At 40.3% G+C, this 12,606-nt stretch overlaps 1 protein-coding gene across 1 annotated transcript in view; it reads right to left on the bottom strand.

Annotated features, from left to right (window-relative positions):
- The window catches only part of DCN (decorin), a 33,584-nt gene extending 21,273 nt beyond the window's left edge, over positions 1-12,311 (bottom strand). The window contains exon 1 of the mRNA XM_062491448.1: positions 11,599-12,311. Within this exon, the coding sequence (XP_062347432.1) occupies positions 11,599-11,806 (208 nt within the window). The 5' untranslated portion in view covers positions 11,807-12,311. The remainder of the gene's footprint in view (positions 1-11,598) is intronic.
- Positions 12,312-12,606: the final 295 nt, after the last annotated feature.

The following is a 12,606-nucleotide window of genomic DNA, read 5'->3' as shown; positions in this document are numbered from 1 at the left end:
TTTTTCCTGCTTTTCCCACTGTATGTTAAATTGAAAATATTTTTTTGGTTTTTTTTTAATTTTGGTTGAATAAAACTAAACCAGTTATTATTAAAGTTGATAAATATTTTTTTTAAAAAAATCAATTTATTCTCAAATAGGAAGAAATGGTATAGCTCCACCCTTCCAAAATTCTTGTTTACACTGAGATTAAAAGCTTAAAGAGTCTGGAAATAAAAGAGATATAATTAACCAGCTAATGCATTATAGTCAAAATACCCTTTTGATTTGCACTAAATATATTTCTTTGGGAGAAATCATTACTTCCTTATAGAAGCTTAACAGCCATCAGTTCCTCTAGCCCAGCTCAGATCTCTAACACTCCTTATGAATTTTTATAAACAGATATTTTCTACTGTTCCACAGTATCAGCCTGGAGCAAACAGTTATTCCCACCAGTATACGTTTATGTGTGTAAAAATGTATGCACATTGAGGGACATGTAGAACAGAATAAGCCACAGAACTTCAAAATGGCAAATAAAAAGGTGTAAATTAGAGTATTTCCTTCTGTTAGGATGAGATGAGCTTTTATTCTTCATGACAGAAATTTTCATAACTTTCTGTACACTTCGTTGTTACACAAGTTTTTGAGATAACATACACCATCAAAGTGTATTCAGTAAAAGCCAGAATAATTGGACCATGAATCAATTTCTTCTCACGCAAGAAAGGCTCATCCACAGTCACCTTTGGTGGGGAGATGTTCCATGGACCAGGAATCCCTGCTCAGTGGGAGGTTGGAGAAGGTAGCTTTGCAGAAACCAGGCTTGTGTCTGTGGGATCTCATCCTTGGGAGTGTACCCTTGTATTATAATTTCTTAAGCAAATGACAGTGTCTGGCTGTTCAGCTGTGATTGCCTCACCTCCTGGAGAAGACAGAAGGCTGGAGATTTTATGAGACCGGAAATTAGGCAGAAAAGGACCAAGAGTAGTATAATTCATCCTTTATCTGGTCCCTGAGAGAGGATCAATCAGTGGCTAGCCATCCCCTGTGTAGCACTGCAGCAGCCCAGCTAGCACATGCTGCTCTTTAGCCAGCCAAACAGGTGTGGGAGATGTAGCAAGAATGTGGGAATAGTGTGAGGATGTTACGGGTTTTGGTGTACGCGGCAGGCTTTACTGTTTCTGCAGCTGAGGGAGTGACCTGCTCAGCTACAGGAGCTGTGATCAAGTGACATCTTTTAACCCACAAAGGAGAAGGGAGAATTTTGAACCCTCCTGGCTATGCAGAGGTTCCAGTGCACTGCTCCAGCTTCTCGGCAGCGAGAGCCACAAGTGAGCCTGCATCTTGGCATGGAGCCACATTTCTGCTGAAGCCATACAACTACGTAGAAAAGGAATGCAAGATTTATGGGGCCAGTGAGGGAGACTAAGAGAGCAGAAGTCCGAGTCTGCAGCGCAGAGATGAGGACGCTTTCCTGAGAATTGCATCTTTCCCACACTGAGACCGCAAAGTCTAAATAGCAAATATGTGAACAGTGACAGCGATAAATAATCTTTACCATTTTGTGGTTTGATTTTTTTTTTGTGTGTGTGTGTGTTTAGGATATTTTGGGAGATTTTTCCTCCACCTATCCATTTTACAAGCAGAAGGGATGGGGCTTATTCCTCTGAATAAACCTTTGCTTTCCCAGCTGGAGAGCATGGGCTAAAAGGCAGAGAGACATCTGAACGCTGTAACTCGGATACATGTGTTATTACATTGCAACACTTACGATCATTATCACAGGGGCCATAAAATGGGGCTCGTTTCACGAGCCTCAGTTTTTTCAAGCAGCTGCTGCCAGCTGAGGAATTTGGACTGAGCTCCATGTAATTCCCAGCCGTGATCATCAGTGGCTGCACTCCCACTGGAGCAGCCTCTCCAGCAGCTGCCTGGGCTGTGTCTGCTCACTGCTGGGTGCTCTCCCTGCTCCAAGCCCAGCTCTGCTGCATCCCACTGATGGGCAGCAATGCTCCCGGGGTGAATGACCTTAGCAATGCCCTGAGTGGACTCTGGGGCAAATGAGGCTAAAGGCAAGTTTACAGGGTCAGGATACTTAGTCACGGAAAAAATAGCTGGATCCAAGGATTGCTTTCTGGAAGGATGGCAAGGAACTGCTTTGAATGCTTTGACTTAGAAAAGTTTACTGATACTTTCCCAGGCTATGTGCTACAGTATTTACTGGAAATCTGTTCTCTATTGTGTGGGATTTGAAATAGGAATAATTTCGTTATTTGCATACATGAAATAAACAATTGTCTTTTTCTACGGACAAGTATCTGCGGCCTCCTCTCTCCCACTTTCAAACTAAAAGTTTGTTCTCTATTTTCTCCACTCTTGTTATGAAATCAGCAGTAATATTTTTTTTCCTAACAGATATAAAAAAACCCATTATGGAATGAATAACATTCTTAAAATATATATTCTTGAAGGTGATTCACAACAATTTCTTAGACCGTTTTCCTGTTCAGCAGTTTGAAAGTCTCATAAGATCCATTTTGGGCTTATTTTTATTGCAGATCATTGTTTTTGTATATGTCTGACCCTTCCCATAGGAAAGAACAAGAAAACAAATGCCATTCTCTGCTGAGGTGGACCCCTCACAAGGGTAGACCCACCGACCTATTACTACACCGTTTTTTTTCCCCCAAAAAACATTTATAATATTGCTTCCCAGAACAGAGTATGTAACACAGAAGAATAGAAGCAAATTCACATACGTTGTGACCAAACTCAATATTCTCCATTGTGATAGTGTTAATAATTATAAAAGTCCTAGCAAAGGTATAAAAGTGAATGCATGGCTTTATCTGCTCTTTTCCACCTCCACCCACTCTGAGTAGTGAACACATATTACAAAGCATAGCGGATATTGCAAGCCACAGATGTTATGAATTATTTTTCAGAGCTAGTCACATTTTTGGTACAAATAGAGTTATTCTTCTGGCTCCAAAAGTTAGTACCTAAGAGTAATGATATATTTTTGAAGCTAAAAACTCAAGCAATTTCTACTTCTGACTTTTAATTGCAATGATCTCAAATGTATATGCTTTCTGAAGAACACCAGCATTTTAGATAGGCAGAAAAATATTCTGAAATAATCTTTAGACTTCAGAGATTAAGACATTAAGTGAAATAAAAATCAAGTACTATGAGTTTTCTAGTTGACTCCTAGAACCATCAGCTTTACATTTCCCAATGCCATGGTTGCAGACAAAATGCATCCCATCAGAGAGCAGCAGCTGAGCCGTGTGATTGAGGCAATCTGCCAGCACCGTGTGCATAATGGCTTTACTCAAAGTGGATGCAGTGCACATGTACTATCTGTGAGCGCTCACGCAGTAAGGTGAAACAATTATTCCTTCAGTAGTCATAAGAGAGCATTTCAGTGGCTCAGAAAAGTGAGTATTATCTAACAAATTATGTTTTGAATGACCCTTTGGAGTAATGTAATTTGATGTTTACCTCTGCTGCAGTTTAAGTTAGCAACAGGCAACAGATGACAATTTGAGGATAGTTCCCTCAATTTTTACTTTGGGATTTACCAGAATTGGCTCTAACATCATCAGAATCATTTGTGGGAGGTCTTCTCTGGTTTCAAGTAAACTTACCCCTTCCTGTTCTGACCACATGGTCATTACACAGCCCTAGTTTATAACCTGAGGGCAGAGATATGTTCCTGGTTATTTCAGATACTTCTAAACGTAACACAGCTATTTTTCATAATTGTTTTAGAATTTTTGTCAACCTACTCTCACACAAACATAAAATGGAAGAAGCTGCTGTGCTCATGTCTGGACACAGTGAATAACAATTAAACAAATTTTGGAAGAGAATTTCCTGACTGAATCAGGAAATCTATAGACCTGCTACTTCCCTCTTTCTACTACAGGATGTTATATATACCCTCATAACTCTTAGACATATTTGCTTTGTAACTTTTATTTTGTCAGACTTTCATTGATAGAGCTTCCCTAGGTCTTCTGTAACTCTAAGAGTCATCTCCTGCCCAGAAGATGCAAACTCTCTGTCACAGAGGGAAAGAATAAAGAAGAGAAAGTAATTTTTTCCCATAATCCTGAAAACATTAAGATTTAAATTCAGTTTTTTGCCTTTGCTCTACATCTCTTAGGTAGAGCTACTCAGCAATGAGTTTGATTATTGCACCGCTATGGACAATTTTCTTCCATGTCTCCCTAAAATATGAATTCATTGAGAAACTCTTTAGTTTCTAAGGTCCACTCTGGGGCAGTAGAAGGCAAAACACTTACTCCAGCATAGAAACTGAAATCATTCTAGGCTTTCACATTTTAGGTGGTAGAGGAGGTGCAAGCAGAAACTGCTTCTGGGATGCCTTATTGAAAAATTCTGTTGTGTCCAGGACCAGACTGTAGCCCCATTTACACTTATACATGTTTTAAAAGCTGTGACACTTCTAGAAATACTTTGTCTATTTGGGGATTTTTGCCATTAAGTCTTTAAAGCTGCCATCAGGTTGGCAGAAGTGCTCTCTTGCTTTCACTGCTAATCAATTTCTTATCAAAATTAAAACTGCATCCTCTCCTTAACAGATTTTTTTTAAAACTAAAAACACTCCAAGTAAGTCCCAGGTAACAAACACAAGGATGGTATGGGATGCTCACCTGGATACCCTCTCATATGAGCATGCATGCAGAGAGTACAAAAAATTCTTTAAATACTGCTTTTCCCCTTTTTCATTTCCTATTGACAAGGTTTGCAGTGTAGTTGCCTATACAGCAAATGCAACCTTACTAAAATCAGGGTCATTTGCAGACAGCTGCTTGAATCTCATAATTGGCTCCGTAAGCTGAAAACTACAACACAAATCCCATCTCTTTTTTTCTTTTTTTTTCCCCTTCTTTTTCCCAAAATACCCATGCAGGCATGGTCCTTGGTTTTGAGCTCCCTGCCTGTCTGTTTATTTTTTCCACCTCAATCTTTTCAGAGAAGCCCATTAATAAGTCCTAGTCTTTTTTCCAGCCTGGAGAAGAGGAGCCTGAGTGGAGACCTCATTGCAATTTCCATCTTCCTCATGAAGGGAGCAGGAGGGGCAGGCACTGATCTCTGCTCTGTGGTAACAGTGACAGGACCCTAACGTTGGGCTTTAGAAAAAAAGCTTTTCACACAGAAAGTGTTTGGAGCAGGGAAGTGGTCACAGCACCAAGCCTGACAAAGTTCAGCAATAACTTGGCAACTCTCTCAGGCACATGGTGTGAATCTTGGGGCTGTTCTGTGCAGAGCCAGGAGCTGGACTTTGATGATCTTGATGAGTCCTTTCCAACTCAGAATATTCTGTGGTTATCTACCAACTTTGCTTTCATAGTGTAAAGGACAACAGGGCTCTGTGTGAGTATATTAAATACAATACAGCCAAAGAGACATATAATTCCAGCTTTTGTCAATATTTTTTTTTTTGTCAGGGAAGACATGGAAAACAGGAGGGATACATTTTTTAAAATGACAATATATTTTAAATAATACAATTTTTTATTTGAACTTCAGGAAGAGACTAAAGCATATTCTGAGAAATATTTTATTTTCCTGTAGCCTGATTATCTTCTTTTGGACCACTTCCTTTTAATCAAAGATTCAGGGTATGTGTAAAGCAAAATATAGACCTCTGAGTCCAAATTTGATAAGGCTAGGACACTCTAATCTGGGTTTGAAACTGGTGTTCTGAAAACCAGCTTAAAACTAGATTTACAAAATACCATGGTAACTGGACAGTGTGAACAGTTTTTCTGGAGAGCTGGGTGCTAATACCTGAAGTTTCTTGATGTTATCATCGGTTACTTCACAGGACCTGAATTCCTAGATCTCCTCCCCGTTGCTATGGGTTCTCAGTGACCACTGGGAAGGAGCTTTCATGCTCTTTATCTCTTCCTCAGCTGGGAACCCTCCACAATTAAATAACTGAGGCTTTTTATTGTGAAAACACAGATTTTTTAAAAATAGTTATATGTCTTACCAAGTAACACTCCCTACAAAGGTGTTAAGAACAATACTCATACCAGTCACACCAGTTAGTCCATAACACTAGGTCAGGTAAGGAGTGATTATTTAGCATGTTTAAGACATTGTAATCACCTATAATCACTTATCATTGACTCACATTTTACTAGCTATCTATTGACTATTTATTAGTGCATTGGGAGATTTTAGAAATGAACCACTGTGACAGAACAAGCCAGAAAAGAGCCACTTCTTGCATCACTTAGACTTGGCAGCCTGGATTTCCATTCCTGCCACTAGGCTTTCATAAATGGCATTTCAAAGACTGAAGCAAGGAAACAAAAAAAGCAAACGTACAAAGTTGGTCACTGTTACCTTGGAGTAAGCAGCAAATGAGGAAGGGACATACTTCGAGTGGATTTATTTTCATCTAGGCTCATGTTTATCAGCTGAAACTGGAACATCAGTAATTCAGGTGGTAGTGCAAGAACGCCTGTCTTTTACTGCCATACTGGCAACAGATAATGGCTTTTTGTTAATATAAAGTAGTCTACATCCAGGGCAATATTTTTTTTTCTTGAAAATTTTTCAAGAGTGTTTTCTAATTATTGGGTTCTTGATTTAATAATTTTTTCAGAATGCACTGAGCACAGGGTTTGATTAATATCATTTAACTTCCAGTGCCTCCCGAAAATTGTATTGAAGCAGAATATATACAAAAAAATTAATAATCCCTGCCAAATATATCAAAAAACAAAGATGGCAGCATGGGTTTATTTTTCCTTGCTTTAATTTTAACACACATAACTTGGTTAATCTGAAAGCGAGTTGTATAACCTCCAGGGGTTACTGCCACGTCCTGGCAGTTTGGTTCTCCAAGAGTGATGCATCCTTTCTCTCACTGACATCCACCCTAGACAGGTGTACGGGCAGCCTAACTCACCCCATGTCTGTGAAAGGAAAGCAGACCACTCTTAGATTCTGAACAGGCTGTGATAATTCGTATAGATCCTCCAGTCTGACCTCCAACACACTAAGAGTGTTCCAATTCACACAATCAGCTTGTGGAATGCCCAGTGGCTTGTGCTTGCTGACAGCCCAAGTTATGTTGGCCTAAAGAATTTCAGTTTTAAGGCCAGGGTCTTGTGATGTAGATGCTATTCTCGATATAAGTGACAGAATACTTTCCCAAATTTCATGGCTCCTTTTTTAATGATAGTAATTTTGGAAAATGATCCAGTTCTGTGCAGCCAGGGGATTTCATGAGAGTATCAGCTTCTATTAAGCATAAAAGGAGCAAAACTTTAATCCTCATTGTAGGAAGAAAAAATAAAATAACTTTTCCCAAAGGCTCATCAGTGGCAATGGAAATACACAATTTTTTTAAATTTAAAAATTACATTTGTTAATGTTTGGCCATTTAAGGATGCATACTTTCTTTTATTGCGTGTTTAGTAACCTATAGGATTTTGAGTTGAATATTTAGCTTTAAAGATTATGTTTCAAACCAAGGTATATTGCAAAGGAGATAATCTCCTTTATAGTGGAAAATGAGGTTCTCACGTGGAACAAAAATCAGAAAATGGGTGTTCAGATATTTCTGGAAAGATTTCATACGGTGAGATAAATTATCTTTTGCCAACAAATAAATTGCCATGTTACAGTGGTTCAAGTGTTGAAGAGCCATCAGTTGATATATTGAGACACTCTATTTGTTCAGATAAAACTGCCTCACATCACCAGATCCCAGTGATAATGCTTTAAATATCTGTGAGCTTTTCATTTCCTGATGTCAAAGTGCTTTCCAAACACACTCCAACATCCATGCTGAGATGCAATGTACTCTTCTTTATGTAAGCTGGAGAAACCCTGCATTTCTGAGCTGTGAGCAAAATTTGAGTTTTAGCTGTAGTACTGCTTGAACTTTGTTTGCTGACATCTCTCTCTCACACACCTTTTGGAACCCATAAAACCTCCATGGATAATCCCAGCAAGAGAGATGGAGAGACACCCCCCCCCCACACTACGTCCTGTAGGGTCTCCAAGGAGGGCAATCTCATCCCACCCTGTACAGAAACACTGCTCATTTAGAAGGGGCTGCCAGACTTATCTGAAGGTGAAATAAAGCTCTGACCACCACCTCTGAGAGTGCTTATGAAGCATTCTGCATCTGCTGCGGGGATGAGTAATCACACATGCATCCTCCTGCCTACCAGGGCACTCTGGGATGAACTTTACTTGAGACTCCCTTTGGGAGGATGAGACTTGAAATGGAACTGTTAATCCTTGCTAGGTTTTTGAGAGGCATGTTTGCCTGGCCAGCTGACTGCACATCTTCCCTGTACATATTACTTTAAAACAGGAAAAGTGGCCTCTGAGCAGCTACATCAGTTACCCCCACCTGTACTGTGCTCTAATAAGGAAGACATTTGTGATTACTATGGAAAGTCTGGATATAGCATAGCAATGCCTGATACTGAAGCATGATCAAAAACTGAACCTGTGGCTTCCTTTTAACAACAGGAGGCAGATTCATAGAAGGCAACACTTTTATAAATATAGCACAGTGGCCTTCCTTGATGAGATTCTTGAGCCTTTTCACAAAGGTAATACATCTCATGAAATGTTGGCACATGACGTTCTGCTTTTGATCCATTAGTAACCAAAACTTAGAGAGAATTCTTTTTCAGGATGTGAGAAGGCAGCATTCTCCTTCTTGTCAACTCAGCTCTTGGCTGGAAGGCAAAATAAATTAATTTGTAGGTGTGTGCTTAGGAAGATGTGACTGAAGTTTGAGACTATAGGAATGCAAAAATTCAGCTGACAAGAGCGTAACTGGACCACTGGGCATTTTTATCCCACTGTTTTTATTGAACTTGGATTTTATTTTTTTTTGTTATTCCCATCCAGTGCTCATGAGAAAATGGGCAAACCTGATCTCTGGATTCTGGATCCAATAGTTCTTCTGTGGTTTATTCACATAACCTTGTGTCAGATGGTTGCTTTTTTCCTTATGAAGTAAGAATCTACAAATAGCAAATGCCCATTTAGGCACAAAAGAAACAGGCTGAGGAAGAGGAGACCTCTCCATATGTTGCCCATGTTAGGGTCCTCCAGCTGCCTTGCTCTGGCATGTCCCCTGGGCTCATGGCTGTAAACACTCCTTCCATGCTAGAGAGTGAGCAGGGGGAAGGATCCTGATTCAGGTTTCAACTTTCCTTTGTGAGAATTTATTTAGGAGGTCTTAATACGTTCTTGTGAGGATCCTTGTTATTTCCTGAAATTTTTCTTCAACTAGCACCCATGGGATTAGATGACTACATCTGATAATTTTGGAGGACGGATGTAGCTAATTTGGTTGGGTTGGAAATGCCCAGAGCTGAAGGGAGAGGCAGGCCAGGAGCACAGGTTTAGAGGGAGGCAGAACTGTCACTGCTGGTTTCATGCCTTCCGTGTGCACATTGCCCTCCTGATCCCTGAAAGGTGAGCACCCTTCATCCCACAGCTCAGGAGCACGTGAGGTCACCTGCACAGCTTGCAGCAGAGGGCCAGCAGCTGCCTTTTCTCAAGTCAGTAGGTAAATATGACTTAGTCTGGGTCTGTCACACACAAGTGAATTCAGAAGAGTAGAGGGCAGGTTTTCTTGTGAGCAGGTGACACACAGCTCTCCTGTCCCTGCTTGCAGAGCAGCCAGCAGAACCTGTGTGCTCATGACAGCTGGGCCATGTCCCATCAGGGGCTGTCACATGCAACAAACATGGGTGAAATTTAAGGCCAAGGCTGGCACTGCTTGATAATGACTTCCTTGAGCTCTGCCAGGGAAATATTATTTATTTTTCAGGGCTGCATATTTTGAGCCCAGGGAGATCTCTTTTCCTTTGTACCCAAAGGCTGGATGTTATCAGTGCAGCTGATACAAAAGCGCAATCTTTTCAATGCCTGATATGCAGAATGGGATTTAAAGAAAGCTCAAAATACATCTCTTTTTTTTCTTTCATCCCTCTTGAAATTATCTGGGAAACACTGAACTGGGGCCTTGATTGCTGCATTCGTGAGTCTCCTTGTCAGTATGGGACTCCACCAATACAGAAATACCTTATGCAATGGACTGTAAACCACATGTGTGAAGTGCATGACCCCAGGAGCAAGCACAGGAGCAAAGGGTCCCTGTATCAATCTCTACTTTTTTACCAAGTGAAAGCTCATTATATTCTGCAGTACTGAAGCAGAATGAGAACAAATTCTCAAAATAACTTAAATTCCACCGGCATTATTAAGTGCAACAACAATAAAACCTAAGACTTTCATGGAATGTGGGGCAACCTCCTCCCCACTCTCCACTCCAAGTTTGCTCTGTCTTGCACCTAAACAGTTAAAAAAAGAAAATACTTTTCAAGCAGGACAGTACCGCGCAAGTTTTATGAATGCATGGCTAGGTTAACCCACAGTTTTGTGCAGCTTGGCTTGCATCGTTCACTGGGTCTTGGCCAAACATATCTGTTGTGTAATTATGTGGCTCACTTTATTAAATTCACAGAAGTTTCTATGGGTGTAGCTGAAGTTTCCCCTCCTTTCTGTAATTACACAACCCCCACCACAATGAGGCACAGATCCTAATTGGTGGATTTGTGCCGTGACTTAAAAGACTTATCAAAGCCAATGTTATAAGAAAAATGGAAACACCAGCTATACATTTAAAGAGCTGGGAGAAGACTTAAAGAAAAAGAAGCTCTATAAAATCATGAGAAGCTATTTGTCTGTTTCCTTGTGAGCAAAACCAAATCTAATTGATTTTCTGCACTGTACGCTAAGATTGAGTAATACTGGTTTAAACTAAGAGTAGTCTCACTGAAGTCAACTTCATTACCTAAGACTTCTGCATGGAAAAGTCAAATAGAGTCATGGCAGACATGGCTTCATATCCTGCTACTCTGACTGTGCACACAAGGCTTTCCCTTACATGAGGGAGTAAGGAAGCTTTGTGAGAAATGTTCTCATGGTTTCAGCTTGTGTAGTGTCTAAGAAAGATATTTAATAAGGAGCTCCATAAGGTGCTCATTATTTTGGAGTGTTTCCCAGCTCTTTACTCCAAAGAGCTGGTTCCAGGATATATGATTCAGCTGATCATTTCATGCTCATGTATTCCTATGGAAATGGGATGACTTCTGCGTTAAGGTACTAGGCAGTATGATTAAAAGTGTTGGACCTTGGACCATGCAATTTAGAACCTTTCAGAAAGTTTCTATCCCCACATCTGACCTCACTGCCTTAATTTGATATTCATCTGAAGGAATACTTTTGAAAAGGTATTTTCTCTGCAAGAGAAATCTGTGTCATTTCAAAGAACAAAAGAAATGTACACATTCAAAATATACATTAAAAAAATATATATATATAATCAAATATTCTTCATGGTTGCAACGAATACCCATCTTTCCAGGGCTTTGTGGCCTACTTTGTACAGTAAATTCTGGTTAACCGCAGCCGTAGCATATTTCTTCGAAAAAAGCCAGTTAGGGAGTGTCAGTCCATAGCAGCTTCACTGTCCTGGCTGCTAGCCCATGACTAGAATGTGAGTACAGAGGACGCCCTTGGGCTTACCTAGGTCAGAGCACTGCACCACGCGGAGATGGCACTGGCAGCGGAAGGGGCACACGGGTCCGAACCCGGAGATGACGGGATCATCCGTCGGAGCCATGTCGGCCGAGCCCTCGTCCTCCAGCATGAAGTCAAAGAGGCCCTGCTGGTGGAACGGCTTGGCCAAGCATGCTGGCAGCAGTAGGACAAAGAGCAGAGCCAGCCTCTTCATGGCTTAGTTCATCGACTCCCAGCAGAACCTAGGATTCAAAGCAGTAGATTAACAACAAAAGTAGCAGTTTTCCATCGCTGCACAGTTCCTCCTGAAGGACGTCCAGCACATCCCACCAATTGCATAACTGTTCCTTTCAATGAAAGAAAACTGAATTGTAAAAATAGGACAGTTATGTGATAGCAGTCTGGTAACTGCTTGTCAATAAGGTCTTTTTTTTTTTTTTTTTTTTTTGAGAGCAGTTTGAAGGCAACTGTAAACACATCTGCTTGCATATTTAGAGTAATATTTATTAGGAACAGGCAGCGCTGTCAATTTTGTTATGCAAAAGAGTCAAAGCAATAAGCTACATTTTCCATGTGCCTGTTTTCTGCCAACATAACAGTCTATTTGATTTCATTAGCATTTATTACATAGCAATGGGTTTGACCCCTGGGGACAAACCTGAGGTTCCCAAACTGACTGCAATTCAGTATTTCATGTATAGAGAAGTATTTTTAAGTGTCAGTTTGCTGTGTGTTTTAAATTATAGCCTAGTAAAACTGACTGAGAAAGAGTAGGATTTAGTGACAGGGTGGAAAGTGAGGGGAAGATCTTTAGTTGTTTAAAAACTATACTTCTGTCCTAGTTTAAACAGCACAATAAAATGGACTACAATGTTGGGTTATATTGAATATTCTTGGCTTTCTTTCTAAATTTTGACATCCACCCCGAGAATCCTCTGCTTTGCACTGCATAAGTTTTGAATTGATGCTTGCAGTGTTGTGTGCACACTTTCTAATAGGACTTCAGGGCTTCAC

The sequence above is a fragment of the Cinclus cinclus genome, chromosome 4, assembly GCF_963662255.1.
Source record: "Cinclus cinclus chromosome 4, bCinCin1.1, whole genome shotgun sequence".
Taxonomy (NCBI): Eukaryota; Metazoa; Chordata; class Aves; order Passeriformes; family Cinclidae; genus Cinclus; species Cinclus cinclus.
The sequence above is the reverse complement of the archived record's forward strand: the minus strand, read 5'-3'. Positions and strand labels throughout refer to the sequence as shown.